Source organism: Fulmarus glacialis, unplaced genomic scaffold (genome assembly GCF_000690835.1).
Source record: "Fulmarus glacialis isolate BGI_N327 unplaced genomic scaffold, ASM69083v1 scaffold5662, whole genome shotgun sequence".
Taxonomy (NCBI): domain Eukaryota; kingdom Metazoa; phylum Chordata; class Aves; order Procellariiformes; family Procellariidae; genus Fulmarus; species Fulmarus glacialis.
In genome coordinates, this window is record NW_009199677.1 from 23138 (window position 1) to 47335 (window position 24198).

Sequence of the window (24198 nt, forward strand, 5' to 3'; positions counted from 1 at the left end):
AATGGCCTTGGAGAGCAATCATGGCACATCTCTGACATGCTCTGTGTCTCAGCTTGCTTAGGGTGGTAACTTGTACTCTTCTGATCTCTGACTTGAAGAATTAGTCCTACCTGCTCTTTTGAGGATGGCACCAGGTTATCACAGTCTGAATCTTTTCGTGCAGAAGGAAGAACTTGTAGGCAAGAATAAGTTTCTGGACAGTTTTGAAATGCTACTTCCAAAGGCACCAACTTCCACATGCAGAGTAAAAAACATTGTTCGTTCTTGCAGTGCAGATGAAACAGATTACGTCCAGTTTATTTACAAAAGTTTTATACACCTGAAATATCACAAACATTTACAACTTTCCTGCTTTCTTCTGAGTTCTGAAAAGACCAAGGCATACAATTACACTGCTGTCTCCTTTGACTCCGATGTCTGTGGTGGCTTGAAGTTCAGTATCTCTTTATATGTAATGCCTGGAAAACAACAGAATAAACATAGTGTTGCTGGTCTAATCAGAAAAGGAGCTGCACAGACATGAGCAAGGTGCAACCCCCAGCACGGTTAGGCTCTGATCTAGGTCAGGAAGAGAGAGACCTCTTCAGGCAAAAAAGAGAGAAAGAGCACAAAAAGTAAGGATCGTTTTTTCACTATTTCAGATTTGAAGAAGTAGCCCAATACTGAAATGTTATAGGTGCTTTCAAAGGGATGCGAGCATTGACTTTACAGTATAGGGGGCAATAGCCTCAGAAAGAGCTACTGAGCACATCAGCTTTAAAAGTCAAGTCCTCACTTAAGAGCCAAAATACAAACCTCTGACGTTAGATGAGATAGGTGCGTTTTCTCTCCCTGAGAGAACCTAACTTAAAATTAAGACCAGCAACCATTGCAGTCCTATAGAGCCAACAGTTGAGGAATCTGTTCGCCTATCCTATCCACTGGGAGGAACATGTTACAGAAATGGTTTCTTTCCTACATAGCAGAAGATGGGAGGACAGCACATGAAGGAGGAGAAGGAGGAGAAGGAGGAGAAGGAGGAGAAGGAGGAGAAGGAGGAAGAGCCTCTGTTAGGAAGCAGAGAAGAAACCTTTGGGGATCATTCCAGGAGGACTTGATAGGAGGAACACTGCCTTATTAATAGTGTTTTTCTATCTTAATGCTGTCTACTTACTCTGTTCCATCAAAAGCAGAGAAAGTAATTTGTAAAGGGGAATATTCCTATTTCTGGATGGCCTTTCTATCTGGTCGTTTTTTAAAACATCACAAAACTAAACTCACGCTTCCACTCATCTAGCGGAAGATCCATGTTATCAAATGTGTCGTCATATTTCTCAGCTTCAATTTCTTCCTCAGGATCGTGAATTGGTTCAAAGTAAGGATGCATCAAAGCCTCAGCTGCCGTGACTCGCTTCTCCGCATCCAGCACCAGCATCTTCTCCAAAAGGTTTACAGCTATTGAACAGAAAACAAACTGCACTCATGCCACTGATTCCAGCTTGTACACAATAATGTTGCCCTGGAGATATTTCAAATAAATACACAGAGTTATAAAGCAGAATCATTGGGTGTTCATTCTATAGCCAGTGGGGCCCTTCTGCATGACAGAATAGTGTTGTGAGCAAGCTGGGATGTGTACAAAGCCTGATGCAACGCAGAGATGCTCCCTTGCTTCTGTATGAAATACAGCCACATCACCTCAGCTAATGACTTCTCTGCTCCAGCACCACTGTGCTTGGGGCTTTCCCAGATGTCTTTCATCGCTGCCGCCACTGTGTTGTGGTTCTAAGGTACATCACGACCTGACAGCAGCAGAATGAACAGGTGGGTGTAGAGCTAATGAGAATTGCTCTGTGTGACCAAATCCAAGCCCAAGTACATTCTGAAGTTCGCTAAGACAAGTCAGTTGTCCGTGCTCAGAATCTCAGCACTGACTTTATCTGCTATGTGTTTTTGACCTCAGCCAAAACAATCCATAAAAATCTTGTATGTTCCTCTTCAGTGGATTTTGATCAGGTCCACTGTTAGACTGTCAAAATGGGCTAGTGTAAACACATATGATGAATGATTTGTTTATTCTCTGTTTTTCTATCCTGAAAGAATGTTCCTGGGTTGGGTGGAGCAGCTGAAAGGAAGAAGAGGCAGCAGCGCGGGACAGGATGCTGCAACTCCTGCTTGCCACATCATGGATTCTCTCCAACCTTCTCTCCCAGACCATAAGCTGTTGTTCTCTACATAAGGAGCAGCCAGATGGCCACAGAGGTGATAGGAAGAAATGTACTGAAAACTAAATGGAAATGTGGTTTGCTGTAGCTGAGAAGGTCAGGGTAAGGGCTGCTTATTAATCATGTTTATTTCTACTGCATCTGAACATGTAATTTTAACTTCTTAAATTGAGAAGATTCAATTATCCTAATTTGTATTCTAATAAAACTGGCTTTGTGAGAGTTCAGATCATTGGGGAACAGATAAGGCTTGGGCAGAGCCATCTCAGAGCTCTGTCTGCCTCGGGTCATGTCACAGTTATGCACACTTGGTATGCTCTTCTGGCTGTTTATATCTATCAAATCCAAGCCAGTGCTTCTCAGGAATGCACAGATGTTTCTCAGGATGTATTCATTCCATGACTAAAACGTCAGCTTTCTATTTGCCTGCATTTCTACTGTAGATCAGATTGAGCTTTCAGAATTATATTTCAAATACAATACACAGAAAAATTTATTACATATGTTTAATTTCCCAGGGCTCTTCAGAAAGCTGCTCCAGTAAAACCATTAAGCAGATGCTGGATCGGAGCCTACAACACAAAATACTTCTTTTTCAACTCTTCTAAGAAACATCTGATTCCTGGCAGGGTCTAAACTTGGCAAAGTTCAGCCACTACAATCAAAGTTATGAATTATGGAAAGCAAGAGATAGAAAAGCACGAGAACCATCACATAACCTATCACATGACTGATACTGCTGCTGCCTCCAATGCAAACACGAGAACAAGACACAAACTGTCTTACCCAAAGGATTCGCATACTTCAAGATGGATGCAAAATCTTTTTTCTGGACTTTTGGGAGGCTTCTGATATAATTTTTTGCCTTAAAAGAAACATGAATATTAAATTAGACCTTTGCTGCATTTGTAACGTGACAACATTACCGTTACAAGTAATAGGTAACTCACCAATGCTTTTATAGCACATTATACAAATGGAGGGTTTTTTGGGTCATAAACCCTGATTATATTCACCTTCTTGTTTAAAGGAACTTTTTTTTTTTTAAAATCAAGCCTTAAAACTGTGATTAAGAAATGATAATGTAAAGCTTTAATTATTAGTGCTCAATATTTAATATATTAATTAGAATAAATATGTATGCATCATTTGAAAGGATATCATAGTGAGTTTACAGGAATCTCTAGAAGTGAACCTTATACAGTAATTCATTAGTATTTAAATTGTATAGTTAGTCTAATGATTAATTTTAGGGTTTTTTTATAGTAGAGGCTTAAGGATTCTAGAAGGACAGGACAGGAAGAATAGGAAAGACAAAGTCAGTGACATCTGCAGAACAATTCGGTTTTCTGAATAGGTTCATGTTTTCAGTATGTTTCCAATAAAGGTAGTAATGCATCAGCTCAACTATTTATACGGTACACACTGGAAACTTTGAAGTATTTAAATATATAGATTTTTCAAGTCCTGATCATTTTCTGCGCCCCCTTAATCTCCAGTAGCTATTCTGGGCGTGCAAAGCGCTTCAAGGCAGAGATGTACTATCACAGGTCATTTCAGTAGTCAATACATATTATCTCAGCCAGTCTAAGGACTGAGCATGGCTTAAGTAAAATTAAGACATGTAAAACCAACTGACAAAGCAGAATACTCACATCTTGACTCTGCAGTTTTTGAACAAAATCTTGAGTTGGTGTACCCGTTATTTTCATTATTTCTGTGAGTTGGTCCAGATCTGAATACCAGAAATAAGGAACAAAGTCTTTCACCATGAAACTAAACACCTTGCAAAAATTGTGAGTTTCTTCGCTATTGGATAGTAAAGCAAAAATCACAATGCAACGACTGAACAGAAGATTTATAAAAGATGAAAGTTCTCCATTTTTCTTGCAAAAGGCAAAGACACTGAAAGTACCTGAAATAAAATATCCTATAACTTGGGAACACATAATTGAATCATCTCCAAACTCCTCTAATATCATCAGGCCTCCTCTTATTTTTGGTCAAAATCAGTCCAAAAGCATTGGAGTATCTGAACAATCAACACATAGACTGCATGCATCGCCCTGGTCTATCCAATACTTCTGTGATGTACAGGCAGGAAAAGTCACAGGGAACACCAGGGGGTACAATGAACAGAACACAAATGAGAGGAAACCAGTCTGTGTTAGTTCTTCTCCACATTGAGAAACTTCAAGAGGAAAAAAATTAATCCCTCTTCTCCTCATTTCCCACATGCTCAGCTCGATTCCAGATGCTGAGATGTTGGGAGACATTGGGGTAAGGCATCCCTAGTCTTCTGTGTCCTAAACCAGCACAGATTAATCAGCAACAATATTAGCTGTTTCAAAGAAGAAACACCGTATTTACAGGAGGCTAATGCTTGAGAGAACAGCTTTATGACTCATTTGCTACTCTGGTAAAAGCAGCAGATGAAAAGCTAGAAGCTAGATCAGAGCTCAGGGCACACGAGGATTCCACCAACCTCTGCAGAAAAAGGCAATAGTGAGTAATGCTGATGAAATAAGTAAATAAATAAAATCCCACACCAAGTTTGCAGGATAACCTATTCATAATACGAAAACAAAAATCCCTTAAGTTAGCTGTTTTCTTATTCACCTACCCACAGTTGAACCCATGGCTGCATTTCCCCGCCAATAGGTAGTACTGATTCATACACTCGAAGGCCAGCAAGGACTATTATGCTGGGGTCATTTCGTTCGTAACGCAGGACACAGAAATTCAGTCAATAGTTCTGAAATCTCTAAAACCCAGTATGACTAAAATACTAGCTTTTCCACTCTTAGATTTTCAGTGCAACTTGAAAACTATGACTCATTCATTTCCTTATTTATGTACCAGAATGCTTAAGGTTATCATTAGTTGAGAAATTGCTGTTAGTCAACGGCTGTTCTTTGGCAGGCATTTTAGTATTTTCTTGTTAAGAACTAATGCGTACTTACAATCTGCACAGCTGAAATAGTTTGATGTATTCTACTTTTTTTTGGTGGATGCAATCTTCCTTTTTTATGTTTTTCCTCACGAAACAAGAATAATACGATCCATGCAACAAAGTCCTAGTCTTACATGTAAGTACTTAAATACAAATATAACTAAAATTAAACAATTGTGATTCTGTGATTCTGTAAACAAGTATTTGCAGATAAGCAATTTATTGACTGAACTCCACAAGGGGAAAAGCAGTGCAAAATGATTAGGCTGAGCTGTCAAACATACAAAGCTGGGAAACAGAAAAAAAAAAGTAAGAAATTCTTGCTGTCTTCTATCAACACCATCCTCTATTAACTATCACAACTACTACTGCCATTGAAGTATCACTTGAGGTTGAAGTATGGCTTAATCTTAACTATTTTCTTAATTCCTCAGCAATGAAATTATAGCACTAGATGTTTTTTGTAAATCTAAAACATTTTACTAGATGTTACTTACATAACATTTTTTGGTAAAAGTCTCAAAAAGCATGAAATGGACTAGCATGTGCACATAAGTCCGTAAACTACAGCAGAATCTTCTGTGCGTGTTCTGGAGTTGTGGAATCTATTACTAAAAAAAATCAAAATAGGTCTTTTCTATCATCACAGAACCTATGACCTGATGATTTGAGACGTGATTCAAAGATCACCTCTCTTTCTCTATTGAAAAAGTTCAGTAATACAAGTTTTAATTTGCAGATGTGCAAAAGTGGTACAGATATCAAATAACCAATTAATGAGAAAGGTGCAAGCCATTTTACTATTCAATTTATGCTCATCAGTTTTTGAACAGACCTACTGTATCACATAAGAACCTCTCATCATCTTCTTACGTGTCATAAATTCACTGAAGGATACGATCATTTCCTTTGAACAGAGGCCTCCCTGTTATCATCTCAGCCATTATACAGCCCACAGACCAGATGTCAACTGAAAAAAAGACCAATAGTCACATTGAATTGCTGAATACCTGTCCATTTAAATATACATAAAGTTTAATTTAAAGCATATTTTAAAGAAGTGTAAAATTTACCTTTATAGCCTGTTACAAAATAAATGAGTGCCTTGCCAAGTATGATGAACAGTATAGGTAAAACTACCAGCCTTTCTAATTAGCAAACTGGAGATAATCTGATAATATGCAGAATCAGTTTCTCAGCAACACGCAGGTGCACGTGGGAAGTAAATTTTCAGTGCTTTCAAAAACTTCCATAGTTATCCTAGCATTACTTGAATTCCCTCCTTCTGCCATGTTCCCCTGTCTGTTGGAGTTACAATCAGCACATTTTTGCAGGCAGATGACAATCGGTGCAGAACACAAGAACATAGACCAGACTGTCACATCTGTATACATTTGTATCGCTTTTTTCCAACCACCTTGGCACTTTCTGTTACTCTAAGAAAATACACAAAAGAGCCCCCAAACTCACAACCACAAACAATTACCTGCAATTTATCTGCAAGGAAGTTTTGCATAATTATATTGTCATTTCCACCTCCAATTTCTCGTTTGCTTCAAAAACAAAGACTTGCTTCTATACTGCCTGATTCAGTGAACGCTTCATCTCTGTTAAGACTTTTCTGAAGGGATGCTGACCTGTTTGTGTATAATGCATCCAGTTAAGTATGACTTCTGGGGCTCTGTACCACCTTGTAACCACGTAACCGGTCATCTCACTGTCTGTATGCCTCGCCAATCCAAAATCCAGAATCTGTAGGGGAAGCACAAAGAACATCCTGATCAGACAGCTAGTTATCTATTTCAAAAAGACTTTACAAATGCAGAAAATAAAAGAATTGGAGCATTCTGCAGAGATTGGTTTATTTTTGCATATTTTTCTCATTGAAGTGTCTTGTTCTCGTTTTAAAAATCAAGACAGAAGTAGCAAGGAGCTTTACTTTTTTTTTTCCATGTTAGATACTTCTATAGTAAGATTAAAAGCTGTAAAGCCAGTAAAGAAAACAATAAATTCTTCGATTATTGGTTAAAAAGATACTGGTCACATTCAATGCAAAAATTCCCTGGCCATGGAATGACTGTCATATCTTCTTAGGGCTAAAAGAACAGCACCCATCTTAGATGGTATCCATTGCTCTGATAACCCAGGTGGCACAATTATTCACGAGTGTGTTCCTATAGTATTCTGAAGTGAGGACTAATCATTATCTCTATTTTATAAGTTTTCATACAAGGGACAGCTTCCTCTAGGTCACATTGAAAATCTGCAACAAGAGCAGGGAATTACCATTATTTAGTCTCACTGAGTTTTCCCCAACCTACTGCGTCAACTACAGAGCAACCCTCTGTAAGAAACACAAGTTCAGTGCATTTTTTTTTTTAAGGATTATGCACAATTCATCTTATTTCTAAGACGCTCAGATACTTATCTCTAGATATAGCAATGTGTACAGCAGCAAGAATAAAAATTAATGTTACGGCCTGTTGTCAACTTCTACAAAATTGGCTAACGTAAAGGCACACCTGTACGGACCATCAAAAGGCGGTGCCAAAGGGTGTGGCCAATAGCAAGGAAATTCCACTCCTGGAATGACAGTCAGTTCATAGTTTATCAGGAAGTTCATGCTTCTAACAAGAAGCAGGGGTCTTCGGTAAGAAAAGTCTATTCAAAATAAATCATCACCATCCACAAATACTTGAATGTGTAGCTTTGCATGGACTAGTCTCCACGTGTATCAGGCTTCATATATATTGACAGGGCAGACATTTTTACTAGGAGCACCTGTGCATTACTATATCAAGAGTGATGTATTTGTAATGCTCTCACTGTAATTAAACATTTTAAAACATTTCAGGATAGTTTCATCATTCCCCGGCACTAGCAGAAAGGAAAATTATGTTTTCATTCATAGATCAAGAATATAAAATGTTATGGCTTATCTTTATTGCCATACTTGAAACAACATTTCCATATCTTCCCCATAACTGCTGATTACCTACCAATTTAGAAACAGGAATAGGATGCCAAGGGAGAGATTTTTATTCTTACCAATAAAATACAATGGATTATGGCCGAAGTTACCCCTCAGAACTTTGGGTACTGAAGATTTACTGGAATAAAAGTATTTGCAGTAACAAAATATACTTTTATATACAGTTTTCAAATTTATTCTACACATACCACACACATTATGTCTTCCCAGTAACACAGGAGGTGGGGTGGAAGAAAAATGGAAGTTTTATGTAATAGGTCAAAAGCCACAAGTGGTACCATCTATTCAGTCACAGCTTTTTAGGCCTTTTCCACATTAAGGCTTGTGACATTTGGAGTTGGAGATAAAATATAATTTGAGTTTGTATTTTCGTAAAACCAGAAAACGACAGTGAAAATTTTTGTGCATTATGTATTAACTTCAGGATTTCTTTTCATTTACATATGCATTAGGCTCAGGAACAAGTGTATCCTGTTAGTACTTAATATTAACATGATACCACTTCAACAACAATCTTCACATGAAACTATTATTCTCATACTCCAATCTTCAACTTTTCAGCTGGAACTTCCAAAGCAATTTTCAGAGCAAGTTTGAAAATCCTTTTTAAAATGCAGGAATTATGAAAGAGAGAGCAAATTCCCTTCAGCTCCTCAAGAATAAGCTCTCCTTCTACTCAGCAACCTTAATTTTCCTAACTTGCTTCAATAACTGTAATAAAAATAACTTGTATCTTCAAGACTGCAGAAAGGGCAGTGATTTCCCCTCAGGCACCTTTCACTGTCACTCTTCTGATTCCTATGTAGCAGTTGAGAGCATCAGATGAGGGAGCCAGAAAGCTCATTGTGAAAAAGAAAACTGATTGCTTATTAAATAATTACCAGTTCAAGGAACTGTTCCAACCTGCCTACAGCCTCATCGCCACCAGAGCTGATGCAAGGGAAGCTGCTGCGTGCACGGACATGGGGGAAAAGGGTTGGACTATCCCTGGCAGCATGGTCCTGCGCCCGCATAAACTGGCTTTAAAAGCGCAGTCTCGGAGCAGGGTCACATCCTGCCCATTGCACCTGAACGCACGCATGCACACGGGGGAAGTCAGTGTAAGAGAGATCCCAGTTAAATCCTCGCCTTGATATTTTTTACGCACACTTCTCAACGTATTATAGTTTCCTTTCTGTTCATAGACCAGAGTTGCCTTTTGACAACCAGTATTTCCTAACTGCAAATTTGCACTTTTATTGTGCATATCACATCAGAGCTTATCATATGACCAGGGACAGCATAATTTCATTCCGAGAGTCAAGAAACAAAAACTAAAGCTTAACGCTACATTTTGTCCTTGTCATTCACAAAATTGTGTTCTGATGTAGAATTATTTGCCTCAGTTTATCTAAAAGCTTAATAATGTCCAAGGTAAAAGAAAAATAAGTTGTGTTAAATAAGGAGATACAGTAGAGATACAGCGATCGTATCATGGAAGAATGTCTTAGACCTGGGCTGCATCTCAAAATGTAATTGCACAGCTGGGGGGGGGTGGCGGGAAGAGAAACACGTACAACTGCTTTTTCTAGATTCTCTTTTTTTCCCCATCGCCCTGGGACCCACTTATTGTTTGGCCACCTACAAGCCAGGAGGCAACAGCAGCTTTTTGTGTTAGATAGGCAAATTCTGAAATGACAGGACCCTGAACATTCAGGTCAGCCTCCAAAGAGCAAAAAATTGTATTACAACAGCTACATGCAAGTATATTATTTGTATGTTATATGCTAAAAAACATTTTTGCAGCGTTGCACTTTTATTTGATTTAATTAAGGGAGTGCTTCATAACCTCTGATCTTCTTCTGTATCTCCCAGCATGCAGTTAGACTTTTTATATTTATTCAAAGCTGAAATTCGCGCATAACTGAACTACTCCCATAAAGTCTTATGTCTCTTTTAGGGAGGAAACCTTGGCCATAAGATCTAAATGTACTTACATATCAGGACACAAAAGCCCCCATTCAAACTTACAGTTTTTTTGTGAGGATGTATAGGCCAGTCATGATTCAAGCATAGGATAGAAGACATAGCTTGATTTTGTAATTAGCTGAAAAACTCTGACTAGCATTTCAGATTGCTAGAGCTAAGAGAAGATATGTGACAAAAACAATTCTAAAAATTAATAATGGTCTATTAAAATACAAGAATAGAATTAACTGGGGACTGGAAGCAGTCTGGGGCTACTATCTCTACACTCAAGAAAATAAACTATATTCCTAACATAAGCAGTGTTGAGTACTACATAATTCCACTTCATAATAAGCAATTAGCTTTTTTATAACAAAGTCATTCTACACAGCCAAACAGATGCATTTTTGCTAGGTCAGGGTACATTGCGTAATTATTTTTGAAGTACAAATATTATCCACTCTAACTGGCTTTGGAAAATTTCCAATACACGTAAGACTGCTATCAGAACTGGTCAGATTCAGTATTTCAGTTCAATGATTTAGAAGGAGGCTTGAGGTGACAAACATTGTGCAGGAGAAGATGGACTCTACTGAGAACATTTCCAAGGAAGTTCCAAGGCAACATCTACACTTCAGGATAGATGCTTTCCACAACGGGTGCTATGCTACAGCTCCAATCTCCAAGAGTGCCTGCCAGCTAAGCCCAGTTTCCATACTGAGAAGAGGTGTGGGTGTGGACCGTCCTCCTACTCATCTTTCGAGGGAATCCCTGATGGGTAGGACGAAGGGAGTCACGATACACGCCAATATTTGCCCCACTCCAGAGAAGCAGCAACCAGGTAATACACGAAATGCCATAAAGTGCAACTGTCTGCAGCGTAGCAACAGAAACAGCTAATAGCTGAACTACAGGAGGCTGAATTAGGAATTCTCTCCCTTTAATGATTTTTTTTCCTCACTACTTCAAGTAAGAGCAAAAATCAGGCAGAACGGATATATTCCTGCTATGAAATACACTGTAGTCTACAAGCAATTAATACTACTGCTGGTTCTAACAGCGCAGAAGGAATCACTTTCAAAGAAATAAGATGTTCTTATTCGTGGTGAGCAGTATGTGATTCCTCTCATGCTCATCCGAAGTGATTAGCTGCAACATATCATAAAAACAGTTCTCCATTACATCTCTTATCCGACTGTAACCATGACATGATTTTTTCTTGAGAAGTACTTTTAGTTGAGTGACTGCATAAAAATATACCAGTATTCATTGCAACATACACATTGCACAGGAAACGGCTGACGGTTACCACCACGCGCACGCGCTTGGCGTGGGCACACAGCTGTGGCGTGGACTGCTCTGTCAAGGCCAAACCCGCAGAAGCAGTTTCGGTTCTTACACTGCCCTTCACCCAGCTGGAGGGACCAAGGTCACCAACCCCTCCAATGATGCCATGAATATAGTAACCTGGGGCACCGACTGCCTCACCAGAAATCCTCCCCTACATGTTGGAGTCAACCCTCATTTCCCCTGTTAGCACTGGGTACCAGCTTCCCAGAGTGTCCCATCTGGACTGGATGTTTTCAGCTGGGACATCCTGGGCAACATTTCTAGCTTGAGGTGCAGCGACTTCTTGTGCTTGGCTCTAGAATGATCTCAGAAATTGATCATCGCCTCTGCCACTTGTCTCTCAAGGACATACGAATAGGAGGTGAAAAGATTCTCACTACTCAGGGCTTTATTTCTTAAATAAATATGTAATTCTTCTTGTGGTGACTGAAGTCAGACAATAGGAAAATATGTATAAGGAGCAGTCTCTCGTAATTTTTTTCAAGATTGTTACCACTGCCCATCTGATCCTCTTCCCTTCCATTTTCCAGCGTTCCCCTACTTCTCCGTGACTCCTCAAAGCCCCGGGGCTGAAAGCCTGGCCCATCACTGAAACCAGCCAGCATGTCTATTGCACCCGTTGTCTTCTGCAGTGTATTTCTAATACATCTAACCATTTTTTCAAATAAATATATCCTACCTTCAATTCACAGTCTTCGTTTACTGCCAAGTTTCCAGGCTTTAGATCCTGTAATCAGATTTGAAATAGACGTTATTTATTTATTTTACAGCAAGCACAATAAAGCACGCTTTATGTCTTTCTTTCACTTAGGTTTAATGGTTTTCATACAATTACTTAGAACAGCAACAGGTAAAATGACATCATAAATCTAAATTAGAAAATTAAATATAACAAATAGCAGAAACAAAGACACAAACTTGAATACGTTTGGTTTTTTCCCAGTATGTTTTCCCCCCAGACAAATCAGCTTTTTTTCTGCTAGAAGTCAGGAAAATATTTGCCAGTGAAGGAACTCACTCATCTTACTGTGAGTGGGGTTTGGACATAAATTTGTTGCATTTTATAATAACATCACAAAATTAAAGATTCACATATATATTTCTGGACTGTACACACTGCATATCAAAATACACTTTTAAAAGGTTCCATACCCTGATATACCTAGAAGGAGTACTGAAGGAATCAAACAAGATTTTACATAAAAGACTATGCTCTCTTCTGTGGGAAAATCAATTTCCTAACGAAGTCAATTGAATGGAGACTGCAGCACGAAAAAAATTCCCTTAAGCCTCTTTAGCTCCTGTAGAGACTTCTTAATGATCTTCAAAATTTGTACTTCTAAGTTTAGCAGCAAAGGGAATAGTACTGGCAGCGACTAAGAAGACTTTGCAATGTCAGTGACTTTTAGACATTCACAATTAGAAAGAAAAAAATCAGATGTAAGTTTTCCTTCAGCTTTTGCAAACCTTTTTTTGTCACGTTAGCACAAGACATTAAGAGGAATCTTCTCTCTGAACTTTTTAACAGGCATCCATCCAGATGTTTTATACAAATACGTTTTAAAATCAGAGGGGCCTTGGAGAGAAACAAATTGATGCAAACAACTGTAATGAAGCGAAGCAGCTCAAGAACCATCAAGAGGGAGCTTAGAAGAAGTCTAAGCAACTGTAAATTTAGACCATGATCATAGCAGTTGTAGAAATAAAAATATCAATTTATTACACTATTTTGGCAGTTTGCGTAGTTTCCACGTCCAGCTTAAAGCTACTATACAATGTGCACTTTCTGTGGTGCTCCTGATATTTTATTACAAATGGCCTGTTTCTAGTGTTCTGATGCAGTTTTTGGGGAAGTTAAGCTGCTTGGTACTGCAAGGGCATCATTCAGAACTCCTTCACAGTGTAAATGTGATTTTAAGTGGACTTTAGACACAGCAGGGATTCAAAAAGAATCAGATGCTTAATTTCTCTCAGAAAAAATTGAGGTTTTCAAGGCTCTAAAATTTTGGACTACTTTTTCAGTTTCTATGCTTTAATTTCCCCCCCAACTTTGAACATTAATATGATGTTTAAAAAACAATTTAAACATTGTTTTTAAAAGTTTAATCTTAATTAAAAAAAAAGCCAAAAAACCCTCTTATCCATCTCAGTTTAGACACTATTTGCTCTTGTGGGGACTTACAACTCAACTTCACAAAGTAATTTAAGAAATCCAAATCCAAGCTGTATTCAGCACAACTTGAGTGCCCAATTTACACTGATGTAGCCATACCACCTTTTGTTCCTATTGAACAAGAAACTAAAGGCACCATCAAACACTATAGAGACACTATAAACAGAAGTTCAGGCATATTTATGAGCATGCTTATACACAAACACCACTCACATTATCAGAATATAAACATCTGTTATATTGTTTCCACTTACCCTGTGAATTATGCCTGATGAATGAATATACTGTAAAAAGAGAAAGTATTTTTTAGTTAATGAGGTCCTGACTTTAGGGAGTTGCCTGGGGCAGGGGAGAAAGTACTTTTTCATGGTGCTAAAGTAATCTGAAATTAGAAAATGTTTATTTATTGCACAGAAGATCTTTTTAGCTATGTTTTTAACATTCAGATAATTAAACTAGCATTTTGCCCTTCCCCTCCCCCAATAATGAGAAACCAGTAAATCAGTTTGAGTACTGCAACAGATCATACAGTTTTTTCTAATTCTTCCCATACAAAAAATCCTGTTTCCAGTTAATTTTTGGCATTGCTATATATATATATGTATCAAAATAAATCTTACTATTTTACATATCAGAAATGCTTTCTTGCAATAGACATCTCCTGTGTGCCATCATAGTTCAGATTCATACGCTCCAGCAGTACTGAGTTTTTAGAAATCATTTAAGACCAGGATGAAGGCCAGTCAAGGTCTTAGTTGAGAAGTCTTGCTACATGCTTCAATACTTCCTCAATGAAACATCGAGAAGCCATGTTACAAGACACTCTCCTTTACCCAAACATTTTCATCGCCTTTCCAGTGACCTATTTAAGGGCTCTCAAAAGTCAAACCAACAAATGGACACCTAGGACTAGTTCTTTTGGGAAGACACCAGACCAAATATAGATGTCTGTCACCAAATGCTCCCCACTGAGGTACGCGGTTCCTCTCACCAGCTGAATGATGCCCTAGAAGAAAGCCACTATTTTCATCACAGACAACAAAGGGAGCCTCTAGTAACTAGCTCAGACATAGGCATCTCTTCTGCAAGGATTGAAATGCAGAAAGTTGTCCTGACCTGAGGACATGCTTTCCAAGAGAAGCCTGGGACGTGCTACTGCTGTTCACTTCAGGTGTGGGGGATCTGATCTGAAAACCCCACAGACCATACTACTGATGGCAGCTCATACTACTGACACTAAGCAACACAAGAACAATAAAGGCTTTTTTAAAAGTCCCCAGAAAAGATGGATGAGATGTGAATCCCACCAGCCTCACCTGGAGAGTTTTTGTTTTATTCCACCCTGAAGAATGGGACAATAACTGGGAAAAGAGTTACTGGAAACCAGATGTCAGAGCCAGGAAAGACCAACCAGGGACAGTCAGGTGGTCTCACCGAAGCACTGAACTTTGCAGGGTAACTGCCAACCAGCCATAGCCCCAGCAACTGTTGTCTTCTTCCCCAGCAGCCACGAAGATGAGCAATTAACCTTGTAAATGCAACAGTCCCTCTGCAAAGGGATCCTCATAGCCCACCTCATGAGGGGACCAGGGAAAAGAAAGCAAAACTACAGATCAAAGCCAACTTCCTTGGACAGATCCAATGAGCACTTCGGACTTAGGTTTCTGAACTTAAACAAAACCCATACAACCTAAGCAGCACCAGACCTGGATTTAAGGCACCAACTTTTTAAAGCAGTGACTGAACAAAAATAAAATCTCTGACATTTACTTTTTCCTCTCTTATACCTGACACAGTGCTCCAGATGTGGTCTCGTAGGTTCTGAAAAGAGGGAAAAAATTCACTTCCCTTAACCTTGTGGTTAAAACTTCACCAATCCAGCCCAGATCACGGTAAGGCTTCGCTGCTGCACGGGCACACTGCTGACTGCTGTGCCCAAGTCCATGCAGGACTTGGCATTTGTGGTAGACCAGTTCCTGCTGCATATTACTTGCAGATGAGGTAAGGTTTAACATCACCCATAGGAATTGCCAAAGCACTTCACAGGATTTCCTGGGGCAGACACACGGGGCTGAGGGCACAGTGCTGTTCCCCAGAACGTAGGCTGTAAAACTGCTACAGCAAATGAAGAACTACGAAATGCTGTTTCTGTCAGGGATGTGCATGAAGTGGATCAGGATGGGAGGAACCAGATGCAAAAAGAGGAAGTTTGTCATTTGTACGCAAAGACAAGAGAGGATATGTACTTTTTTTTTTTTTTAAAAAAAGAAATGTATCTATAAGTAGTTAGACTCCCAACAAATGAGGAAAAAGCTGATGACTTCTGCCAATAGCCATCTTGATCAAGTATATCACAATGACTACTTGCATTCTAAAGCATTTCAATGTCTTCTTACTGAAGCTTCTTGATTTTCCAGAGCAGATGCTTATAATATTCTGTAGGCTATTTTTGCTGGTATGACTGTAGACAGTAAGGAAGTAACTGGCAGACCCAGGAGTTTCTGCACCTAAGAATGTGGCATGTAGGAACAGGAATTAAAAGGACTGCACCCTTCGGAGTTTTAGTTAAAGTAAATCTCACCTGTGGGGGGGAAGAGCATGGTTTAGCTGGCATTCTCATCCCACTGAATGTTTTATGAGTGCTCACAGCACCAAAATAATGTTAACACTTCGGGGAGAACGCCTATATTTTCTAAACACTCCTCTTAATACAACACTACTGAGACTACATGAAATAGCACTTATTCCTCGTGCTAATGTACACATCAGCCTTCCCGTAAGCTGAAACACTGGTGCTCTGCTGCAGCGTTTCTTTAACAATACCAATATTTTTTTAATTGCATTTTATTATCTCCTGGCAGGTAGCAGCACTGGAACTACACCAGTCTTCGTTCAGAAAATTTTACGTTTCAGTTCAATAACCTTCTGAAACGGGATCCTATTCTTACTGATTCTCCTCATTAAATTATCCATTTATTGACAGATTTTTCACTCTTAACAAGCAAAAAACATCCAGACCAGAGCAGACATATCCTTCACAATGTTATTACCACTTCACCTGAACAATACTTGATTCAAGAACCCAGTTAACATGAGCAAAGTGCCTTGGAGCACAGAAGCTCCGTGTGTTATCCTACAGGCAATTTTTGGTAGCATGCATAAATTCTTGAATGCAAGCTTCAGATTCTGCTAGGAAGCTATCCACAGTTGTCTAAATTCTAAGCATTCTTGTCTGTATATGCAATCTCTACACAAAATAAAAAGCTAATCAAAAGGGAATTAGAAAAGACTCAGGAGAAAGTATTCTAGGCAGCATGCAAAATGGAAATGAGGAGTGACTTGGCAGGAAAGGAAAAAGTGAAGAGGAAATGGGTGAGGGGGGAAGGGAAAGCAGAGAAGCAGAAAAAACAACATAAACATGAACAAAAGACAGTAAATAGAGATGACAAAAGGAGAGAACTAGAGCAGGTAAATATTGCCGTGAGTATGGCACAAAAAGCTTGAACAGGTGTTTGTATGGCCCAAGAGCTATCCGTCCATTCTCAGACACTGTACAAACAAAGAAACAGGACTGCCACCCACCTCCCCAGACCCCTACGAACAGGAACCCAGCTGGCACTCCTGCAGAAGAGGGACCCAAGACTGAAAGCGCTGGCAGCTCCAGCTCCTTTCCACCTACATAAAGACATTTATGTTCAGCTTGCCTTCTGCACTCTTTGACAATACACAGCTTTTCTGTCAAACAAAAAAAATGATGAAAGCCCTTCCAAGTTGCAAGCTCATACTTCAGTGAAATTTAATGCCAGGCTAAGGCCCGACTAGGAAACACACAAAGGAGAGTCACATCATTGTTTTTAAGCAGTGTCAAATCGCATTGTTTTTTCCTACCACAGATGAAGTTAAATTCTGATAAACTACAAGGCTCACCAAAGAAAGGAAATTAATATTTAATTCTCTATAGAAAGAAGACAGTAAAATGGCAAGAACAAAAACTAACTGAGAAACAAGGACTGTATAGACTTACAGAGCAAAGACCTGAGGGCTTGATACAAATCTTCCTGAACTCAGTATGAACTTTCTATTGACCTCAGTTTATATATTTTTTAAATCAAGCCTGTTGAGCATTTTGGTATACAACCAATCCAGGACCAGTCTACAGGTAGAATGTAGAAATGAAGCCTGCAAGGAACTGACTTGGGGGCTTAGCAAAAATCTCTCTTATCCCTCCACAATACATCACTCATGCAGAGTTTTTTCTCCATGCATTTAACTGTCACATGTAAACAGGTTGTTACAATAGAAGTGCAATGTGACAAAAATGATGAACAGTCTTCTTGCCTTCGACCAGACATAAATACAGATACCATAAAGTGCTTATGTACTTCACACAAAGGACAAATGCATATTGCAGGTAACATCTTTAAGACAAACCCCCCCCCCAAAATAAAGTCCATCAAAGTTAAAAGGTGCAAAAAAATAATATGCATTATAAAAATGAGAGGCTAAGCTTGGGAAGTTGAAAGAGTTTTACAATGAAGATCTACTGAGTGGCATACTCCTCCTTCCCAGGTGTTGCAAGTATTTTTCCCTTATAAAGCCTCAACTAAGCGCTAGCTAAGTGTATGCTTTGTTCCCCCTCCCCCACCAAAAAAGCAATCTAAATAAACACAGATGGGCTGTCTTTAATCCAGATACAGCAGACTTTAAAAAGTACAAGATTTTAATGCAAAACTTGGCAGACCTTTCTTAAACAGCTAACTTGCTGGTCAGTAACAAATTACTGACCCATTTTCTTTTTTCTCTGCTTTCAGCTTAACCCAATTCCTAGCACGGACAGTGCTGCAAGAATGTCCCTCAAGCACTGGACCACTCCTATTTCTTAAAGATATTTCCAACTAGGTATATTATTGTGGCTGGATGAATTGGTTCAAGAAGAATCCAAAATTTAGTGGAACAGATACAGTAAAGACTGTTCTCAAATGTTTGCTGTGCAATAGCAAATGACAAAACATCAGAATCTAGTAGCTGAATAATGTCTTATTTCCTGCTGGTAATTTTGAGGTAAGTACAGTTGTGCTCTTCAAAAACATGGGGGAAAAGACAAAACATTCAGGTGAACCACTTCTTATAGAAGATCTAACACAGTTACAGAGACCAGAGACACCAATTTACTAAGACTATCTCAGCATCCCTGCTGGTTGCCTTGTAACTGGAACGAGAACTGCCCTCGTTTTTATAAAATCCTGGGAATAGCAGCTTACATCAAGAACTTCCTGCTCTTTTCCCCTGTGGTGGGTTGACCTTGGCTGGCCACCAGGTGCCCACCAAGCCGCTCTCTCATTCTCTCTTCTCAGCAGGACGGGGGGGAGAAAATACTATGGAAAAGCTTGTGGGTCGAGACAAGGACAGGGAAATCACTTACCAGTTACCATCATGGGCAAAACAGACTCAGGGAAGATTAATTTAATTTATTGCCAATTAATAACAGAATAGGATAGTTAGAAACAAAAAACAAAACTAAAACCACCTTCCCCCCACCCTTCCCTTCCTCCCAGGCTCAACTTCACCCCTGACTCTTCTACCTCCTCCCCCCCGAGCGGTGCAGGGGGATGGGGAATGGGGACTGTGGTCAGTTCATCACACGTTGTCTCTGCTGTTCTTTCCTCCTCATGCTCTTGCCCTGCTCCAGCATGGGGTCCCTCCCATAGGACACAGTCCTTCACAAACTGCTCCAGCATGGGTCCTTTCCACAGGATGCAATCCTTCAGGAGCAGACTGCTCCAGTGTGGGTCGCCTGTGGGCCACAAAACCTGCAAGGCGCCTCTCCTCCTTTCCACAGGATGCAATCCTTCAGGAGCAGACTGCTCCAGTGTGGGTCGCCTGTGGGCCACAAAACCTGCCAGGAGCCTCTCCAGTGCAGGCTCTCCATGATCTGCAGCTTCCTTTAGGGCACATCCACGTGCTCCAGCATGGAGTCCTCCATGGGCTGCAGTGTGCATATCTGCTCTGACATGGTCCTCCATGGGTTGCAGGGGGTAACCTGTGTCACCACGGTCTTTTCTGCAAGCTGCAGGGGAATCTCTGCTCCGGCGCCTGGAGCACCTCTTCCTCCTCCTGCACTGACCTTGGTGTCTGCAGGGGTGTTTCTCTCACATGTTCTCACTCCCCTCTCACAGCTCTCACATGTTCTCACTCCCCTCTCACAGCTGCTGCACAGTGGTTTTTACCCCTCCTTAAATCTGTTATCACAGAGGTGCCACGAACATTGCTGATGGGCTCACATTTAGCCAGCGGTGGGTCTGTCTTGGAGTCAGCTGGAACTGGCCGTGTCTGACGTGGGGAGCAGCTCCTGGTGTCTTCTCACAGAAGCCACCCCTGCAGCCCCCCACTACCAAACCTTGCCACTCAAACCCAATACATCCTCTTTAATTCCTGCTCTGTTTTCTTCAGACGTATGTCAACCACGCACAGTTGCTCCGCTTGCCTTCCACATTTACTGATCCAACAGACTTCAGCGTCAACCCACAAACTCCACTCTGTTGGCCTCTGTGAGATAATCTAGGCCACTAGGACCAAAATATGTTTCTAAGCTATTTCACTGGAATTAAATTAATTATTCATCCTTTCCACTACACTCAACTCAAGCTAATTTTTTACAGTTCATATATTGCTTGCCTGTAAAATTAGCCCACATGATGTTTTTCATCTCTGGTGAATAGCATGCCTCTGCTGGAAACCTGTTTCCCAGACAGTTACCTGCAACTAAACGGACCACTCAACTTATATGGTTCTTGAGAAAACACTTATTAGGACATGGCTTTGTAATTAGGGATCTAAGTACAAAACTGAAATCATAACTCCACATTCAATGACCAGATTGGAGATGGATTCCCTTTAGTTTAAATAAAGCCAATTTCCCCAAACCTGGCTTTAGTTTCTGCATTTGTAAAATGGGAATTACAGCATTTAAATGCACAACTGTAGAATAGAAAGGATAATTATTTAGCACATGTAAAAAGCTGTGTGAGTGAAAATCTACTAAATGAAGAACACAAAATCTGAGGTAGGGTCAAAGAGAAATTAATAATGCAGGACTCAGCAACAAAGTATATTTACTAAGCTTTGTGATGGGAGTAAAACAATTTACTTGCCCTTCTGTATCTGTTAAGTACTGAGCGACAAAGGAATCTCGGGTACGCTGTTCCTGATGTTCCTGTCCAGGAACAGCACGCTGTCCTGCGATATTATTTATTTTTAATAGTGTTTGGCAATGCAAATATAGATCTGGAAGAATCACCATCCTGATGGATGTGCCAGACCTTCCTGTATCAAAACCAGTTCTGTATTTCCACTGGACAAGCACATCCCTATGCAACATACCTTCCAGCACACCGACTCCACTTATCTCCGTATGAGCGCAAAGGAAAGTCTGCCCATTCGTTGTATGTTGCAGGCACGGTACCGTAAAACCAAAATTGCACAGTGCAAGCAGCAGCCAAGGAATAACATTCAATTCCAGACAGTTCCTTTCCACGGCCTCATTACAACATGCATCTCCAGAGCAGCAAAGGGAATTAAACGGCCATCACTGCAGGAGAGCCTGGCTGAAGCCTGCAGAGCTAGGTCAAGGTTTTTCTTCTCTTGGAATTGTGTTGCCAAAAGAAAAAAATAATGAAGAAGTAATAGCCTTTTTATGATCAACAGTTGTGTACATCCAAAAAGCAAACACTGTAATTTAAGAACTGCAGTACCAATCTAGACTGAGAAGCATTTTCATATCACGTTAGTATAGGTTATAGATGGACAGGGAGCTTAAAGAGTATCTTCTTTTTGTGTTGTAAGATAGGAACTTTAATAATCACAGTCCATTTTTTAAAAGCCAAATAGAGGAAAAAAACAGTAGCAATAATAAACAGTATTTAGCATATATGTATATACCATACCTATATATGTACCATACATATAGGTATGGTATAAATATCCACATACACACACATCCACACACCCCCCAATCACATATATATCTATATAACACACACACACACATATATATATGCGCTCTTCAGAAAAGCACAGAAGGATACACTTGGAGCAGGTTGGGTGCAGAGTGCCTTAGCAACAGTGTGTCAGACCAGTATTGGTAAGCCATGGAAAAATTTTCAAATTAGAGAAATTAGAGAAATATGATTCTATAGCTGAGGGCTCAAGTCAAGGGGAATCCTGCCTCTGAACTCAACAGTGGTTTCATTCTCAGTCTCTATGCTCTCCAACTAGCCACAGTAAGAGATGTGGCAAAGCAGCGCCACAATCAACTACTGGGGAAGAAGGCAGCTAAAAATCACAGCAGGGACATTCTGGTGTACTTAAGTAAGGAAACCAAGGACGTTCTGGATCAATGTATTATATAGATCTTGAATGACTATCTTTTCTTTTTGCTTGAAAAAAGCCACAGACAAAACCATCATACAAAAAAACCCCAGATAACATTTATCATCACAAAACAACTGCTATGCAGAATGCCATTACTTTTACTATACAAGGCAAGATAAATTTTATCCTGCTATCAAATGATAAGTATTTATAGCTCTCCATAATGGTTTACTAGGAAAAAAGATTGTGAAATCAAAATAATAGTAAAAGTGGCAAACCTTTAAGCCTTTCAACATCTGATACACCAGGAACTGGATTCGGTCTTCAGTTAGTTTCTCATGCTTCATTATCTTACTCAAGTCTGTTCCCATAAATGGCATGACAAGGTAGCTTAAAAAAAAAAGGAAAGAAAAGAGGACAGAATAACTTTAATTTGTCAAATAAATTGAAACATAATTCTATGATGTAGTTCAGTGACAATATTTAATTATAGAACATTCCATTTACCAAACAATTCCATCATCATCCCCCTCCCCTCCAAATCTCTCTGGTTTTATCTATTTTGATTGTCATAAAGAGGTATTGCCCAACCCTGTCAGTGATTATGGAAAGATGCTAGTTATCAGAAGAGTGCAGGTTCTGAACTAGTTAGAAAGAACCTAACCAAGAGCCCTGTGATATTTCAAAGACACCTACACAGAAAACGAAGACATTCACGCAATGCTATGTATCTCACAATCATGATCACAGCATTGAACTAGCAGCAACCAAACCGCCTAGATGGTTCATTCAAATAGACAAGGTCAGACGTAACGAAATAGAGTTGATCAAATTAGGAGGCAACAACAACTTCCATTAATTTTCATCTGGGATCATAAACTGGGATCTTCAGTACTTAGTACTGGTAAGGGACACCAGCAACAGAAAGCCTGAGAATGCCAAGCTGGCATTTCAAGGCTAATCTTCTTCACTTAAGATCCAAAACTGTTCTTCACATTGCTTGTAGTAAACCCATCCTTCAGAGTCTACCCTTAAAGTCAGGTCTGAACACAGAGACAGTCACGTCTGGCACCTGAGAATAAAGTCATCAGTTTTCCTCTTCTTACAAAGACAAGCAGATGCATTTTCATGAAGGGAAGAATTAGATGTGATCATTGTTTCATAGCTACAAATTTTATTATTTAGACTTAAATGGGTTTCCTCTGGTTAAAATATGCAAATTATAATTCTGCTGATTTCTACTATTAAATCTGTATGAAAACTTCATTTATTCTATTAGAATTGTAACTATAAACAACATAAAAATTGAATGTAAAGTCATAAGGGAGATGGGACACTGATTTAGTCACTAGGAGTTATATGTAGTATTTTCAACATTTCCTAGGTACCAAACACTTCTTCCCCACAACTTTGGGGATCAGGACTCAGGCTCCCAGTCCCAGCATTCACAGACAAATTCATCATCCTTTGGATACAAAAGATGAGCAATTTAATTCTGTAACTATATAAGGACAGAGCAAATATGGAGAAGAGAATGACATTTCTTCTCTCTCCCCCAGTATAACACACAAGATGTTTCCCATCAAGAGACCAAGTGACTTAGGAAATAGAATTTAACTTCTTTGTTGATGTTCCTGACTGTTGAAAGCATATTAAGTTCTCCTCCCACCTCAGACTAATTAAATACATTTTCCCAGAGGTCATGAATATTTGGAATGAGCCATAAAAAAAACCTTCAGTGACTGTTCTAGAAAAAAACAGAGGTAAAGAGGTGGGGCAAGAGAAATAGAGAAATATCTACACATCTTTTACTACTAGTAGTGACCTTCAAGCATTCATCACGATTTTGCTTGCCTGCCATCATCTGTACAAATCCCAAGGCTTATGTGACTAGACAAAGTCAAAACAATTTATAACCATTAAGCGCTGTAAAGAACATAATGAAAAGGACAAATAAGACTGTACTTTTACATACGCACAATTTGCTAAGTTTACAAATTGATGACTTCAAATCTCTTACAGTCAAATAGAGAGAGGTCTAGGTGGGTGGAGAAACAAACAAAATGTAAGAGAGGGAAAACCCACTCCTATCCAAGTTTGAAAATCCGAACTTTAGTAATCACTTACGAGCAACACATTGGAACAAACAATGGGATCAAACCAATGCCAATGTGACGCTTATGTACAAGAAGGGCCAGAAGGAGGATCC

General features: G+C 39.5%; 1 protein-coding gene across 1 annotated transcript; it reads right to left on the reverse strand.

Moving 5' to 3' along the window:
* Positions 1–387: 387 nt before the first annotated feature.
* Positions 388–22372, reverse strand: LOC104069378 (mitogen-activated protein kinase 12-like). Its single transcript, XM_009573328.1, has 9 exons — positions 22268–22372; positions 13874–13903; positions 12126–12173; positions 6795–6909; positions 6056–6127; positions 3860–3939; positions 2991–3069; positions 1261–1434; positions 388–458 (listed from the first exon to the last, which is right to left on the reverse strand). The coding sequence occupies exons 1-9, from the start codon at positions 22367–22369 to the stop codon at positions 388–390; spliced, it is 771 nt and encodes a 256-aa protein (XP_009571623.1). The 5' UTR covers positions 22370–22372.
* Between the last annotated feature and the right edge of the window lie 1826 nt (positions 22373–24198).